The sequence below is a fragment of the Pyrgilauda ruficollis genome, unplaced genomic scaffold, assembly GCF_017590135.1.
Source record: "Pyrgilauda ruficollis isolate IOZ18807 unplaced genomic scaffold, ASM1759013v1 scaffold108, whole genome shotgun sequence".
NCBI lineage: Eukaryota > Metazoa > Chordata > Aves > Passeriformes > Passeridae > Pyrgilauda > Pyrgilauda ruficollis.
This window is the reverse complement of record NW_024508988.1, coordinates 1,377,449-1,391,572: the sequence shown is the minus strand read 5'-3', so window position 1 is coordinate 1,391,572 and position 14,124 is coordinate 1,377,449. Positions and strand designations below refer to the sequence as shown.

General features: G+C 36.1%; 1 protein-coding gene across 6 annotated transcripts in view; it reads left to right on the top strand.

Annotated features, from left to right (window-relative positions):
* The window catches only part of TTC33 (tetratricopeptide repeat domain 33), a 44,253-nt gene that overhangs the window by 23,794 nt on the left and 6,335 nt on the right, over positions 1–14,124 (top strand). For all 6 annotated transcript variants that reach the window (XM_041472369.1, XM_041472333.1, XM_041472324.1 and 3 more), the window contains exons 3-4: positions 886–967; positions 8,457–8,588. In XM_041472369.1, coding sequence (XP_041328303.1) covers positions 886–967; positions 8,457–8,588 — 214 coding nt within the window. The remainder of the gene's footprint in view (positions 1–885; positions 968–8,456; positions 8,589–14,124) is intronic.

Here is a 14,124-nt window from a genome sequence, read left to right as displayed (position 1 = left end):
AAATTGCTGTAGTTTTACCTATACTATATTAAAATTGAAGCCTGTGTATCTCCCAAGAGTAACTGTTTTCATACCTTTGCAGTGTAATTAGTATAAATACAGGCATTCCCACACAGTTCTATAACAAATGTGGATTTTGGAGTTTCAGAGAACATATGATAACTTCACAGACTCATTAATGTTGATGAAAGGCCACCTTTATTGCTGAAAGACTGTAATTGCATCATACTGTTCTTTTACAGTTCTTCATTGTGGTTCAAGTTTTACCTCTTGGTTCAAGACAAAAAGCTACTTTTTATTGGTTTTAGTCAACTCTTCTGTTTTGTTCATGCTCCTAGGAAAGAGCAACATGGTGTATGCTTTCCCAAAGAGTGATTTTAGTACAGCTGTTTACTTTCCACTTCCTTATAGTTGTATACCAAAGTTGTTTTTAGAGTCTTTAGAGTCTTACATTATCTTACAGTACAGAAATGTAGGCTTTTTAGAATGAAAAGAAGTTTTAAATTATGACTATATCATGGCATGTTGAGTTCAGAATATATTTTTTTTTATGCCTGGCTAAGGATGATTTTGACAGTGAGGGAAATTGGACTCAGTTCAAAATTTCTAGTTTTAAGTCATTAAGCTTTGCCTCAGCTTTCCAATGTTGCCTTGTAAATTCACTTGAGGTCAGTTCTGTAGTAATACTTAGCGTCCATTGGATCAGAACAAAAATATCCAGTTCCTGAAAACAGCTCTTATGGGCAAGTAATTAGAAAAATAATTAATACTAATCATATGCCATGGCACTTTCTTTAGGACAAGTTATCTTCTTTCTTCAGGTTATAAAAAGAAATATCCAGTCCCTTTAAATATGTTGACATTGTAATATTGTTTTAACTACAGGTACAGAGAGGCTCTTGTCAAGTGGGATGAAGCACTTCAGTTAACTCCAGAGGATGCTACACTTTATGAGATGAAATCACAGGTAAAGCATGACAATTCCTTGCCAGTTTAGAAATTGGAAAATAAAACATTGTGCTTGTGAACAGGTACTGGGCAACATTTTTAGTTGTTGTGCACAGGAATTGCAACACGATTTAGGTATTTAATTTTTACCAACTAACAGTGTGTCTTTTAACAGAGATTGGAATAATGCTGTTATCCCAGCCAGTCACAGTAAACACCTTTGTTGGGTTGGAATTGGGATGCTACATTGCAGAGAAAAAAGTGATATTGGAGCGATTCGGGAGAGCCTTAGTGTGATACATTAGCAAATCTGACCACTAAAAATCTGCTTGCTCTTTCTAAAGATTGGGCTTAATACTATCTACTGTCAATGTTAAGCACGGGTACTGTGTGCAAATGGTTTGCTTCAGTCTGGTTTTGTATTAAGTGTTACGTAGATAAATCAGTCATGTAAAAGACTTCATAATATCTCCTCTAAACCTGCCCTCTTTCAGTTGGAAGCTGTTCCCCCTTGTCCTATCACTACCTGCCCTTGTAAAAAGTCCCACTCCTGCTTTCTTGTGACTCCCATAGGAACCCTCCAGATTCTAGGAAGCATCTCAGCAGGCCCTATAAGCTGTGCCGATTGAGTTTCAGCAAGTGATCTTGAAAAACTAAATGGTTTGAGGAAGAGAGGAAAAGAGAAAAAAAAAATTGGTGAATATATTATGTAACTTCTAGGAAGTTTGCTATACTGTTTAGTTTTTAAATCTTTGTTGTTACTCTAATTCTTTTATTGTGTAGAAACCCCAGTCAAGACCCTAACACCCCTACTTCCCCAAAAAAGAAGCCAAAAAAACCCAAACCCCAGCAAACCCCAAGAACCAATGCTGGTGCTTTTCCAGGGTGTGGTGGCTGCTTTTTCTAATGGATATTACCACCTTTGCTCCTCACAGTCATCTTGTCTGTTGAAGAAAGTTTCATTCTGCAAAAGAATTACTAGAATAATCATGACTTCATTTCAGGACAATGAATACTGAAGGATGCTTTTGTTTTATTTAGCTGCAGAAGGTTTAGATCTTACCAGGTTATGCATTTGGTTTGAGACATTCTTATGGCTTAAAGACTTTTCTTTAAATTGTTTTGGAAGAAGTGTGTTGTTGTTTTTCCATAAGTGTTAGTGTAAGTGAAAGATCTGTCTAGCCTAGTGGAATGTTTGGAAAAGAGTTGCACAACTGGCACGAGCAGGTAGCAATACTACTCTCCTGATCCTTTCCCCAGGCTCCAACAAGCTTTGGCCTGGGACCTCTCTGTATTTAGAAGTGCTTGAAAGATTTTTCTTCAACAAATTTGTTTCAATGCTTTCTGTTCCCTTGTAAATTTCTAATATCTGCAGAGCTATGTATTAAGGAATTTCAAATCCTGAGTATGCATTATTGGAAACAGGATAATACAATTCTGCTTTAATTAGCAGCACTCCAGATTGCTGTAAAGGATGTTAACTTACACAGCAATTCCTTTATAAGTTTAATTTTTAACTTCACTAGTAAAGAAGGTCTTCACATCTGCTAAGATGTGAAGATGGTATTGGTAAATTTTATTGTCATAAAGATTTAACTCTGCTTTGAATAAAACAGAAAGCTGTTAAAAATTTCAGGACAGTTCTGTTCAGCCAGACAAATTAGTTAACAGCTCCCTTGTAACTGTTTTTATTATGTTCTTATGTGAATGCAAGAATTTAAGATAGGTCTCCAAAAGCATTCTGTTCAATTGAAATTACACCAAAAGGAAGTATTTTCACACTGAAAATAGCAGGAGAACTGTGAAGTGTGTAAGCTTACCTGCATCGGAGCTATGATGCAGTGAATTATCCAAAGAGGTGCTTACTGCAGTGTGCTTCAATCTGTGCTCCAGATTATAATACTGAGGGCTTGTTGGTTTCTTGGCTCCCCAGTCCCTGTATTTCAGAAAAATGGCAAAGGTGAGTTAGAGACACACAGCTTTTCTGCTGACCAAGAGGAACTGAGAAACAGCTGTGTTACTCTCATTCATCTTGTGAATTATCTGTTCTTGTCTAATGATACAAGTGGACAATAATGAAAGCTAAAAAAAACTGAAAAAAATGCTGAAGAAGCCCGAGCCTCTCTTCTATCATGCCTTTGCTTTCTTTATGGAAAAAGAGAGCAGTTCTCGGCAGTTGCACCAGTTCTTTTTGTATTCACTTTCTTGTATTGTGTAACACTTGTTACACTGTGAATGAAAGCACAAGAAAAGCTTGTGTACAAAATGTGCATTTATAAAACTATTTCTTGAATCTTTTTAATAAAACATGTAATGTTTCAATTGGTAACGTCCCTTTCATACATGCAAATAATTATTGCAGATTTTTTTTTGCCGTATGACTTATGCTTACTGGAAGCTGTTTACTAGAATGTGTAATTTGATATCTTTGTACTTCTAAAAGCACTGATGTGAGCTGTAGAAATCCACTTTTGCCAAAGTAAAAATACATAATTCATTAAAAAAATATTGTGGCCAGTATTTAAAAGATACCGTCTTAGAGCTGACTGTGTTATTCCAGTCCAGCATACCAGCACAAATGCTGCAGCTATTACAGTGTAGTTCAGTGAAAATATTTTGGAACTGCATGGCAGCTTCAGAAAGGCCTTGACCAGCACTGGGTCTATAAAAATTCCCCTGTCTTGATATATATGTCACATACTAGAGGAGGAGATTTGTGTTAGGAATGGCTTTGTGCAATATGCAAGGATTTTTTATGGACTGTATTTATTTTCTATCAGTGAGAAAAATATCTATTCATGAAGAAAATCTGTTGGAGAATTAACATTGGAGGATGAAGTGGGGTTTTTTTGCACAGGCTTGAGTATCTGTCTTATACCCTTACATTTATTAGGATAACTTTACGCTGGGTTACAAAGTAGTTTCTCCATTCTTTAGTATTTCCTTTCTCAACAGCAAACGTAACATTTTCAATGCTGTATTGTTTAATATGCAGCTCAGATAAATATGATAATAGCACTGTAGGAATCTGTAAATGTTTGTGGTAAGTTCTTGAAGATCTGTATTTTAACAGATTAGTACAAATGTCTTTCAGTACTTCAGAAGAGCAGAAATAGCGTTTAAAGTTCCTACTTGTCAAAGTTATTTGAACTAAGTGTATTTCCAGAAAATTACATGGGAAGTGTGGAATTGCTCAGTTGCTTCAAAAAAACATAGACTTTGATGAGATTTTTTTTTCTGTTGTTCTCAGCTACTCTTTGATCCATTTAAAAGCAGATTTTTATGGTTTTTGAGAGGTTAGGGGTCCAGTTTTCTTTGCGTGCAAGATCTGTCAGTATATGTACTTGATACTTCATCACCAGCCTAAGCTGCTTCCCCATTACAAGAACAATGACTGGAAAGTAAATGTTTATGCACGTTCATTTCTGCATTCTTGTTGAAAAACAAAAATCTTTAAAAAAGACCCAAGACAGAAGCCTAATATAAGTAATATTGTAAGTATATTCAAAGGAATATATAAATACTGCTTATATTAATGCAGCCACTAAGACTGCTTGAAATTAATTGTGGGCTGAATTTCTTAAATATTGACTGGATTATTTTGTTACTGCTTTGAATTACAAAGATGGAGGAGCAGACTTTGACATACTCTCTGATTTTTTATCTTAATGTTTGGTGACTGGACCATGTGGGACATTTTTGGATAAAGGGGGATATCAAAGGACTTGATACATTGTGATGTTACATAACAAACTGTCTTGGGAGCCAGACTTGCTGCTATTCAGTACTACTGAGAATTCACCTGGTTCATGCTGCTTATCTCATGACACTTGCACCTCACATCTCAGATAACTATGCAATTATGACAGAATTTTTAAAGTAAATTATACAAGTTTTTTATATGTATTTTTAGAAATGAGTAAATTAAAATGTAAACCATTCTTTGTAATTTTTTGATGTTTTGTCATCAGCTGTATGAGAATCTTTTTGCCTTCAATGCTGCATCCTCAATTTGCATTCATTGAACAGGACCAGGCTTTCAGATATATGTCACTTCTTTGTTTTTATGTATGAAACCCATAATCTTCAAATCATTCAATTTCCCCGCTTTTAAAGGCTTTCTTAATGTTGAACTTAGTGAAGAAATAATATCAACTTCTATCTCTCTTCCTGCTTAAGAAATTACAAGGTTTCTAAGACATGACCAGACTTAGAACCCCAAGTTTAGATTATATCAAGTCTGCTAGTAAATGCTGATTATTTAAAATTTGTTTTTCTTAAATTGGGCTGTGTACAGAGAAGAGTGAACTGTCAAAAAATTAGTGTGAACTCCAGAAATCTAAATTGCAATAAAGCATTTCTGTATGGTGCAGTGGTAAGTGCTTTAGAGCATGGGTAAATTTAAACTATTTATGGGAAGGATGAATTTTATTAATCTGTATTTTGAAATGGGTTACTGGATGGAAAAAGGAATTGGGTCATTTTCACTGGATGTGGAATGTATCTATATATAGTGATTCAGCCTCAACCTACTGAGCTCATTTAAAACCAGAACTTACTCAGATTCACAAAACTTCCAAAATATTGTGGGCAGAACATGATGGGTCACTCTGCTGCCTGGGTTTCTAATACTTGGTCAGTCTTCTGATGAGAGTTGCTATGTTTAATTGGTTTTTTCCCACTGAGTTCTTCTAATTCTTCTAATCTGTCTTGTATGAATTTTTTTAAAGATCTGTTAAACTAAGTTATTATAGAACATGGATGTTTTTGTTTTAAAGCATGTAATAAGGATAAATTTGAGTAAAACAAGTTCTGAAAATCCACTTACTGAGTATCTTTATAAGACATTTCCCTCCAGTCACTTTTGACACATACACGTGTGTGTGTGCGTGCGCAGTGAGAGTCTTGAGATATTTTTTCTGCTTCATAATTTTTTTCCTAATTTTTGGATTAGTTTTAATTATGTTTTCTAATAGAGTATTATCACTATACATATATATCACTATAGATACACACATCGCTTCATATGTACACTTTATATATATATATATTATGAATGTGTGTGTGTGTGTATATGTACGCCGACATACTTGACGTGGCTGCACATTGAGCATGTGACAGGCACGCTGTGTGACAAGGAGGGCTACAGCAGACGTGGTTTCTCTTTGGCTTTGTCTTGCCCATGTGTCTGTACCCCAGAAGGACTGAGCACCACTTGTCAAATCTGTGCGCAGGAAATCTTTGTGCTGGCAGTGTTTTTTATTCCTTGTTCAATATGGTTTTTGGGTGTGGAGTAGCTGGTTTGCTGGTTCAGTTTCCAAGTAGCATACAGAGGTCTTTTATTGAAGTGATAATGATATACAGGTAGAGCAACCCAAGACAAGGCTGCACGCATTCATGTCTGCCACTGTAGATTCATTTTGATGACCTCTTCACCTGAATAAAAAAGTGTAGGAAGATAGTGTGCATTAATAAGTATATTCATTATACTGACTGACAAGTGTAGCTGAGTCATTTTATTAATAATTTTAAAAGCTACCTGTGTTGGATAAAAATGCATATACCTTCAGATGTGTGTTTGTTTGTATGTACTTTGAGAATCTAATGCCAAAGTTATTAGGAGCAAAGTAATTACTACATGATCTGGAAGAGCATTTTTAAAGCAACTGTTTATGCTGGTGCACACAATAGTCATAAATAGATGAAAGTGGAATAACTGCCTTTATTAGTAAAGTAATAATTCAGTAAACAAACAAGTAAAATTCATTATCCAGTACAAAAGATTTCCTAAGCACTTACACAGATGTTTTGTAATTAGTTTGCAGTAGAAAGTACTGGTAGGAAATATGGAGTACTTGGGATGAATAAAAATGTTCCTGTGAATATATACTTGGATTTGTTTTCTCTTATGAGAATAAATACTTTAAGACACTGGTATAGAAGGTAGCTGATAGATGCAGAATCCCTTCATCTTGGTAGGATGTACACCTATCCACTAGTAACAGTTTGATTCACTTCACACATCTGCTGCAGACAGGGGAAACTGCCCATACAAATGTAATTCATCTAAAAGTTTTGGAAAAACATATAACATTCATCATAGACTTTGATACAAAATGCAGTCATTGAGAACTGTTGAGCAGGAAAAACAGGGAAGATGATATACTACTGTAGATTGTTTTTCTAAAGATTTTTTTAGGCACTTCTGAATTCTAAGGTACAGTCCATTGAATGGAAATAAAGTGAAGCCATAAGACTAGTCTTTAGAAAAGTTTAGCCATACTAGAACAGTAGAAGTATCAATCCAAGGGGTTATTCAGAAGCTGTGCTTATGATGTTTCTTGTTTTTTTCAGTCCAGGGTTGTTTTCTGTAGTAAATCTTTGCCTTCCCCTTTCCCTCTTCTTCTTTTGTGTAGTGTACTGCTCACCTCTATGCTGTGCATGTACTGTTTGTTAATTAGAGTAAATACTTAAGATCATCACATTTGAATCTTCCTTTACTCCACACTCATACTTATCTACTTAATATATCATAGAACAGTAAGGTTAAATAAATCTGTTTTGAACTTCAGCAATAGTCCTAGCATGTTCTAATATTATTCATCATAGTTGTGGTCAGTTGGGATGAAAGTGGTTGCCCACACATGAGTCTAACCCTTGTGGTTGACATCCTCATCACACTGCAGGAATGTAGTTGTCATTTGTTTCTTACACTGGTATCTATCACCATAGCATGTGGGTGTCTGAAATAATGATCTCAGAGTGATGCAGGTCTTCAGGTGATGTGCCAATCTCATGGTGGTATTGGAAACATAAGGCAAGCTTTGAGCCACATTGTGTATTGCTAGCTGTGATTTATTGCCTTAGTTATGGAGATTCAATGTAAGGAGAATAATCCTGTGGTAACTGCTGAGTAACAGAGATTTTCACATTCAGAAACCACTTTTTTCCTTACTTAATGTAGGTGACTTCATGTCTAAGTTAGGCTCTGCAGAATGCTTGTTCTCTAAATACAACAGTCATTGTTAAGGTCTGTTTCCATGCATAGTTACAGGGATTGTTTCTATAATTATATCATGTGCACTGCACTGTTTCTGGTAGATTACAGCTCTCTATTAAAAAAAAATACAGCCCAGGAGGTTTTTTTTGCACATTTATTATGTTTAGCTCTCCATGTGTTTGTCCTTGTGACTATTCTGTTGTGCTTCTATAGGCTGTAGGGTTTGTTGACAAGGAGAGACACCTTCAGAAGCAGTTAATCTACTTGTAATAGCATTGCTTAAATAGTTTGGGTGAATTGTCCTCTAGCATGCCTGTTTCTCTCTGTGGGGATTGAAATGAGTCTGGGTGACTATCTGAGGTCATACAAGTAACTTTTAACTAAAAAAAGCTAGGTAAGATGAATCTTAGTTATTGAAACAGTGGTTGTTGCCTGGGTAATCCCAGAAAACTTAAATTTATTTTCAGTTTTGCTTATTTTTCTTCTTCTTTTTCTATTTCTGATACAGGTCCTGATGTCTTTACATGAAATGTTCCCAGCAGTGCATGCAGCAGAAATGGCTGTCCAGAGAAACCCACGTTCCTGGGATGCCTGGCAGACTTTGGGACGTGCCCAGCTTGGATTAGGAGAGATAGCACTGGTAGGATAAGAGAATTAATTGTGTGTGAGAAGGAAAGTACAGAAATACCAAGGTTGCTATATATCCTTATGGTAACTTAAACATAGACAAGGAAAAAGATCATTATTATTTATCTCCAGTGTTCCTTCTGCTTTATTGTGTTTCACAAATGCTTCCTGTGTGGTTTTGTTGCTGGACTTGTGGAAGACCAGTCTAGCTCGAAGAGTTTTGTGTCATATACTATATTTATGTGGTGGCTTTATGCAATAGAACAATTATGCTGACATAACTGCACATACTACATTCTGTGTGTTGTACTGCTGCAGTGCAGCTCACCATAGTTTAAAGACGAAGGTAATGTGAAGTCCAAGGATCAGTTTTCGGGCTCAGTTTTTACACATGCCTGCTGATAAAATTCTAGTGTCTTGTTTTCCTTGTGTCCTGCTTATGCAGCAAATAACATGTGCACGTTCTTGCTTTCCTCTGATTCCCTGACCTCAAATAGTGGCTGAGGTTGCTTCTTCATTTAATAAGAGAGCAAAAAGCCAGGGATGCTCTGCAGTAGCTGAAATGCATCTTTTCTTTTCTGAGTTATAATAGCTTTTTGCTAGTTTCTGTGAAAGCACAGCAGGTGAACTTGCAAATTCAGACACGTTCCCAGAGGTCCATTAGAAAAACATTGCATCCTGAGCTCTTAGATGAAAAAGATACTGGTTGTATTTTGAATAGAAGTTGCTGTGTGCTATATTGATACAAATAATTTTGTTTGTAATTTGGAGTGGTTTTGCAAAGTTACAATGTTTAGTCTGAAAATTTTCAAGAATTGAAGAAATGATAGGGTTTTTTTGATGGATGTTAACAATTCATACAAGACAAATTTTTAAAGTGTAGTAAGAAACCCAAACCAGCCAAAACAAATGCAAACTATGTGAATCACCTAGAATCACAGAATGATTTGACTTGGAGGGAACCTTAAATGTCATCTAATTCCACCCCATCCAGCCTGGCTTTGAGCATTCCCAGAGATGGGGCATCCACAGCTTCTCTGGGCAGCCCCTTCCAGATTGTGAGCACCTTCACAGTAAAGAATATCTTCCTAATATCTAAATTTCCCCCATTTCAGTTTTTCCTATAACTCCTTGTCACTACCATGCCTGATGAAGAGTCCTCTCTCCAGCTGCCCTGTATTCCCCTTTCAGATACGGGCAGGTTGCCATGAGATCTCCACACAACCTTCTCCAGGCTGAACAACCTCAACTTTCTCAGCACATCCTCGCTGGGGAGCTGCTCCAGTCCTGTTAGACAAAACCTAAGACTAAACCTGTGTGTTACAGGTGTGCAGTGTGCACCCTTTGTTTGTGCAGTACCATAATGTGAAACATCTCATATAAATCCATGTATATCTGCATTTCAGCAGTGGTGACATTCCATGGTTTTTGTGGTATAGAAGGTTAGGGTTGATGGTCTGGTCTGTCTGGATCTTTTCTTTTTATGTGTATGAAACTGTCACTGTAAATTGTACCTGACAATTTTAAATGCACTAGTCTCAGGAAAATTAGAGTTTTATTTCCTTCAAGGATCCTAAGTAACTGATGCTGTTTATTCTGTAAAAAATAGTACAGTTGCTTTAATATTGGTTGTAAATAGTAATATACCTGTACTAGTTATATCCAGCAGGTTGATTCATCAGATCCTGTAAGATTTTTCTACGTAGACAAGTTGTGAAGCACCAGTGGGACTGGATATCTTGAGTGCTGGGGACCTAGTGTTCATATTATATTAATTTTGTCTTTAGAGTAGCACTTCAGGTGCTCTCTTAGAGTGCATTGTTGAGCTTAATCAGAAAGGAATCTAATTTATGTATCTGAGACTATTCAGTGATGCAAAGCAAAGCATTTTAAGTGGGAACAATCAGAGATTTGCATCAAAGCACTTAATTCATCTGAAACACTGCTCTAGGTGCTCCTGTAATTGTTAAATTGACCTTACTGTGATGAAGAGGGAGGGAGGGAAGTTATCACAGGTAGTTTGCCCTCTTAGTTTTTGATTGTCTCTGAGCAGGGACCCTGAGGTGTGGAAGCTCCTGTTGGTGTCCCCAGTGCTGTGGTACTGCGTGTTCATACTTCAATCATTGCCTTTCTGTCTGTAGGTTGAATTGCCTTCTGATAAATATGTTTTCACATACAGAGAAGTTGGGGAGTTCTTCTAAAATGCAAATAATGTTCACTGTTTGTTTTTGAACCATGCAATTTTTAGGGAATCTTAAGAGGCTAAGACTGAAGGAATTTTAAAATAAAAAATAAGTTCATAGTTACTGAACTTCTGGAGTCTTCTAGACCAAGTGGTTTAAGTCATAATTGTCCTTTTTCCATTAGTCTTTAATTGCGATGATTTTCTATTTTTTCCCTGTATCATATTTTTTACAAAGAACAGTTAATAAAGCATAAATATCACGGCTTTTTAGTAAATTTTTTTTGAGATATGGGAATTACTATCCTTCTCAAGAATTGCTTCTTCTGCTTCTTTGTTTCATTTCTCCCCCACTAACATCTGTCTTCACTACCCACATCCTGCCAAATGGTCTGTTGTGAATACTTTTATTACTTCACAATGAATGATGCATTTTTTTCTTAGGGAAAAAAACAATTTACTGTATTTTAATTTGAAGCTTCCCAGGACTAAAATGCTGCTTCCAAACAAATGTAATGTATATGATGAGCTGTGTAATAATAAAAAAAAGAAATATTTGCTTGGATTTAGTTTTTGTCAAACTTGTGACAAAAAGAATGTGCTAAATTAGTCCCTTTTAATTTAGCTTTTATGAAAGTTGTTTGCTCTTTTTTTCCCTGAATTTACTAAATAAGGTAATTAAACATTAATACTTAAATGTGAGCAAGGAAAACTTTATTTCTGTAAAGGCAGAAATTCCTTAAATTCTACAAAGCAATGTGCAGAGCACACCTGAGTAAACTTGCAATGTGAATGTAGTAACTGTAGAAATATAGTCAGGCTTGCAATATTTCTCTCATTTCATTGCAAATACTTGGTTTTACAAATTAAATTTCCCGTACTGCTGATAACGTCTTAACTAGTTAACAATTTTGCACTAATGGCTTCATTACAACAGTTCCTCCTGTGAGACAGGGTGAACCCCGTGCTTTGATTTAATCAAGGGGAAAAAAAAAACCAAAAGAACCCAAAAACCAAACAAAAGCAATATTGAAAAGAAAAACCAAAACTAATCACAAGAAAATCAAGGACTCAATGAAAGAACTGAGTCTCCCACCATGGAGAAATTCCTCAGCCCTGTGACATGGTCACGGGCTGCCAGCTCAGGTGGCGCTGCTGGAGCCGCGGCTTGGCCCAGGTGACCTCAGATGGTCCCGGCCACCCTCAGCCATCCTATGTTCTGTGACTTCAGCTTTATGCCATTCTGGGTCCCTGGCAAACCTGGAGTACTGAGGATCACAAAGTTCAGAGGGTAGATCTGTAAATATGCAGCAGTTGTGCATGGGTTTTGTTTGATGTTTTGAAGGATGTGGTTTCCTCCCCAGTGCTTTAGCAGTCTTTAAGTGTGACACAACATTTTGTCAAAAGAGTCATGCCTTGACAATATGAATTCTCAGATCAGCCCTTTCCTTTCATCTCTCTTGTTTTGACTGAAATGGTTTTTGGTCTTTTAGATAATGATGGGAGTTTTATACTCTTAAAGAGAGAAATGTCTGTGTTTTATTGGAATGCAACTAATTAACATAACTAATCTGAATTTGAGATAATTTTTCAACATGTTACAAATGTTAGCATTTAGAAACATAGAGTATTTTGGTAATAAAAAGGAAATTGGTGGTTGGCCTTCCACTGAAAAGTCAAAGTATTTAGGAAGTTAGTAAGAGAGAAAGTACCATGCTTTTTCATTTAAATTATGTTAAATTCTTTTCAACAGCTTTAAACAGTCCTACTGAGTTATTGAGGTAATAATCAGTAATATAAGCTTCCCCAGGAAGGTCTTGTGTTAATCCTGCCCTCTCCATCTACTATAGAGTAACCCTTTTTCCTTTTTTAACCACTGTTGGAAATTGTAAATATATTTTGTGATAGTGATTGTTAATGCACAAAAAGATATTTTAGTCAAAGATGATTTTTATTTTCCGTCAAGAAAGTTGAAGGGCAAACAAGTCTCCAAAAGTTGAAATGCCCTTTTCAACTACCTGTCTGCCAGGGATATTCAGTTTTTTTAAGTGATTGTGGCTGATTTAGCTGGCACCTACCTTTGTCAGATCCTCAGAACTTTCAAGGAGTGCACTTCTCAACATTGAGACCTTGTAATTGAAAGCTTTAGCTAAATCAAATGCACAGAATAAGACAAACAGGGATGTTGAACAAAGTTTATTTGACCATTGTTTTAAAATTCCTGTAATAAATTTGTCAGTATAATTTCGTAATAAAGAAGTAAATGTGTTCTTGGATTTTCCTGATTTGCAAGATGGAAGTACTGGTAACACTTAAGCTTTATTTTCTTAGGCTATGTCAGTTTCTAGGATGGGATTGATTTTTGTGGTTGCTGTTTCCTTGGTCCTCCTGGATCATATCCTTGAGTCTGGTGGAGCACAGTGTGAGAGGTCTGTGTGGCAGAGGCAGCCTGAAGCAGTGACTTCAGCAGAGCATGCCGCAGCCTTGCAGGGGTAAGGTGTAAGGGCAGAAGGGTGATAAATGTGAGGAAAGAGGGCTGTGAGGAAATTACGTGGTGCAAAATGACATCTGTGAAATCTGTCACCAGAGCAAAAGAAAGTACAGGAGTGGGATAAGGAGGATGCAAACTTCTTCAAAAAGAGAAGAAGGAAGATGTGAAAATGAGAATATCTCACACACATCTACCAGATGGAAACAAAGACTCTTATGCATTTGGAATCTAACCAAATCCCAGTAAGCATAAGACAAAAATAGTCTTTCACATCTGGAAAATTACTGTATTTCAAGTACTTTCTCCAGAATACGAGACTTCCAGAACCTTTGAATAAAATGGTTTTGGAAATGTAAGAAGTGCAAATATTGTGCTCACCTCATTTTGTAAGACACCAGAATTACTTTTGATGAAATTTTCAGGGAGAATTTTTTTATTGAAAAGCAGAAATAATCTGAACAGAAAATTACACAGAAAAGTTGAAGATAACAGTTTAAAGTAAAAAAAAAAAAAAAATCTGCATTCATATTATACCATAGAAACTATTAAACTAGAGTGAAAATACCTGAAAGGATGGAACTTTTTTCCTTGTTTGAAGGAGAGAAATATCATGAGGAGTCTTTAAATATACTAAAATGTCTTATTCCCCTATTTTCTACGTTACTGTGATAAATGCGTCTGTAAAAATTAGTTATTTATGTTCATGGTGAGTAGTACAAAAATAAGACTCAAATTCTAGTAATATATTGTCATAGAATCATAGAAAGCTTTGGTTTGGAAGGGATCTGTAAAAGTCCTTTAGTCCAACCTCCTGCAATCAGCCAAGACATCTCCAGCTAGACCAGGTTGCTCAGAGCCCTGTCCAGCCTGGCCTTA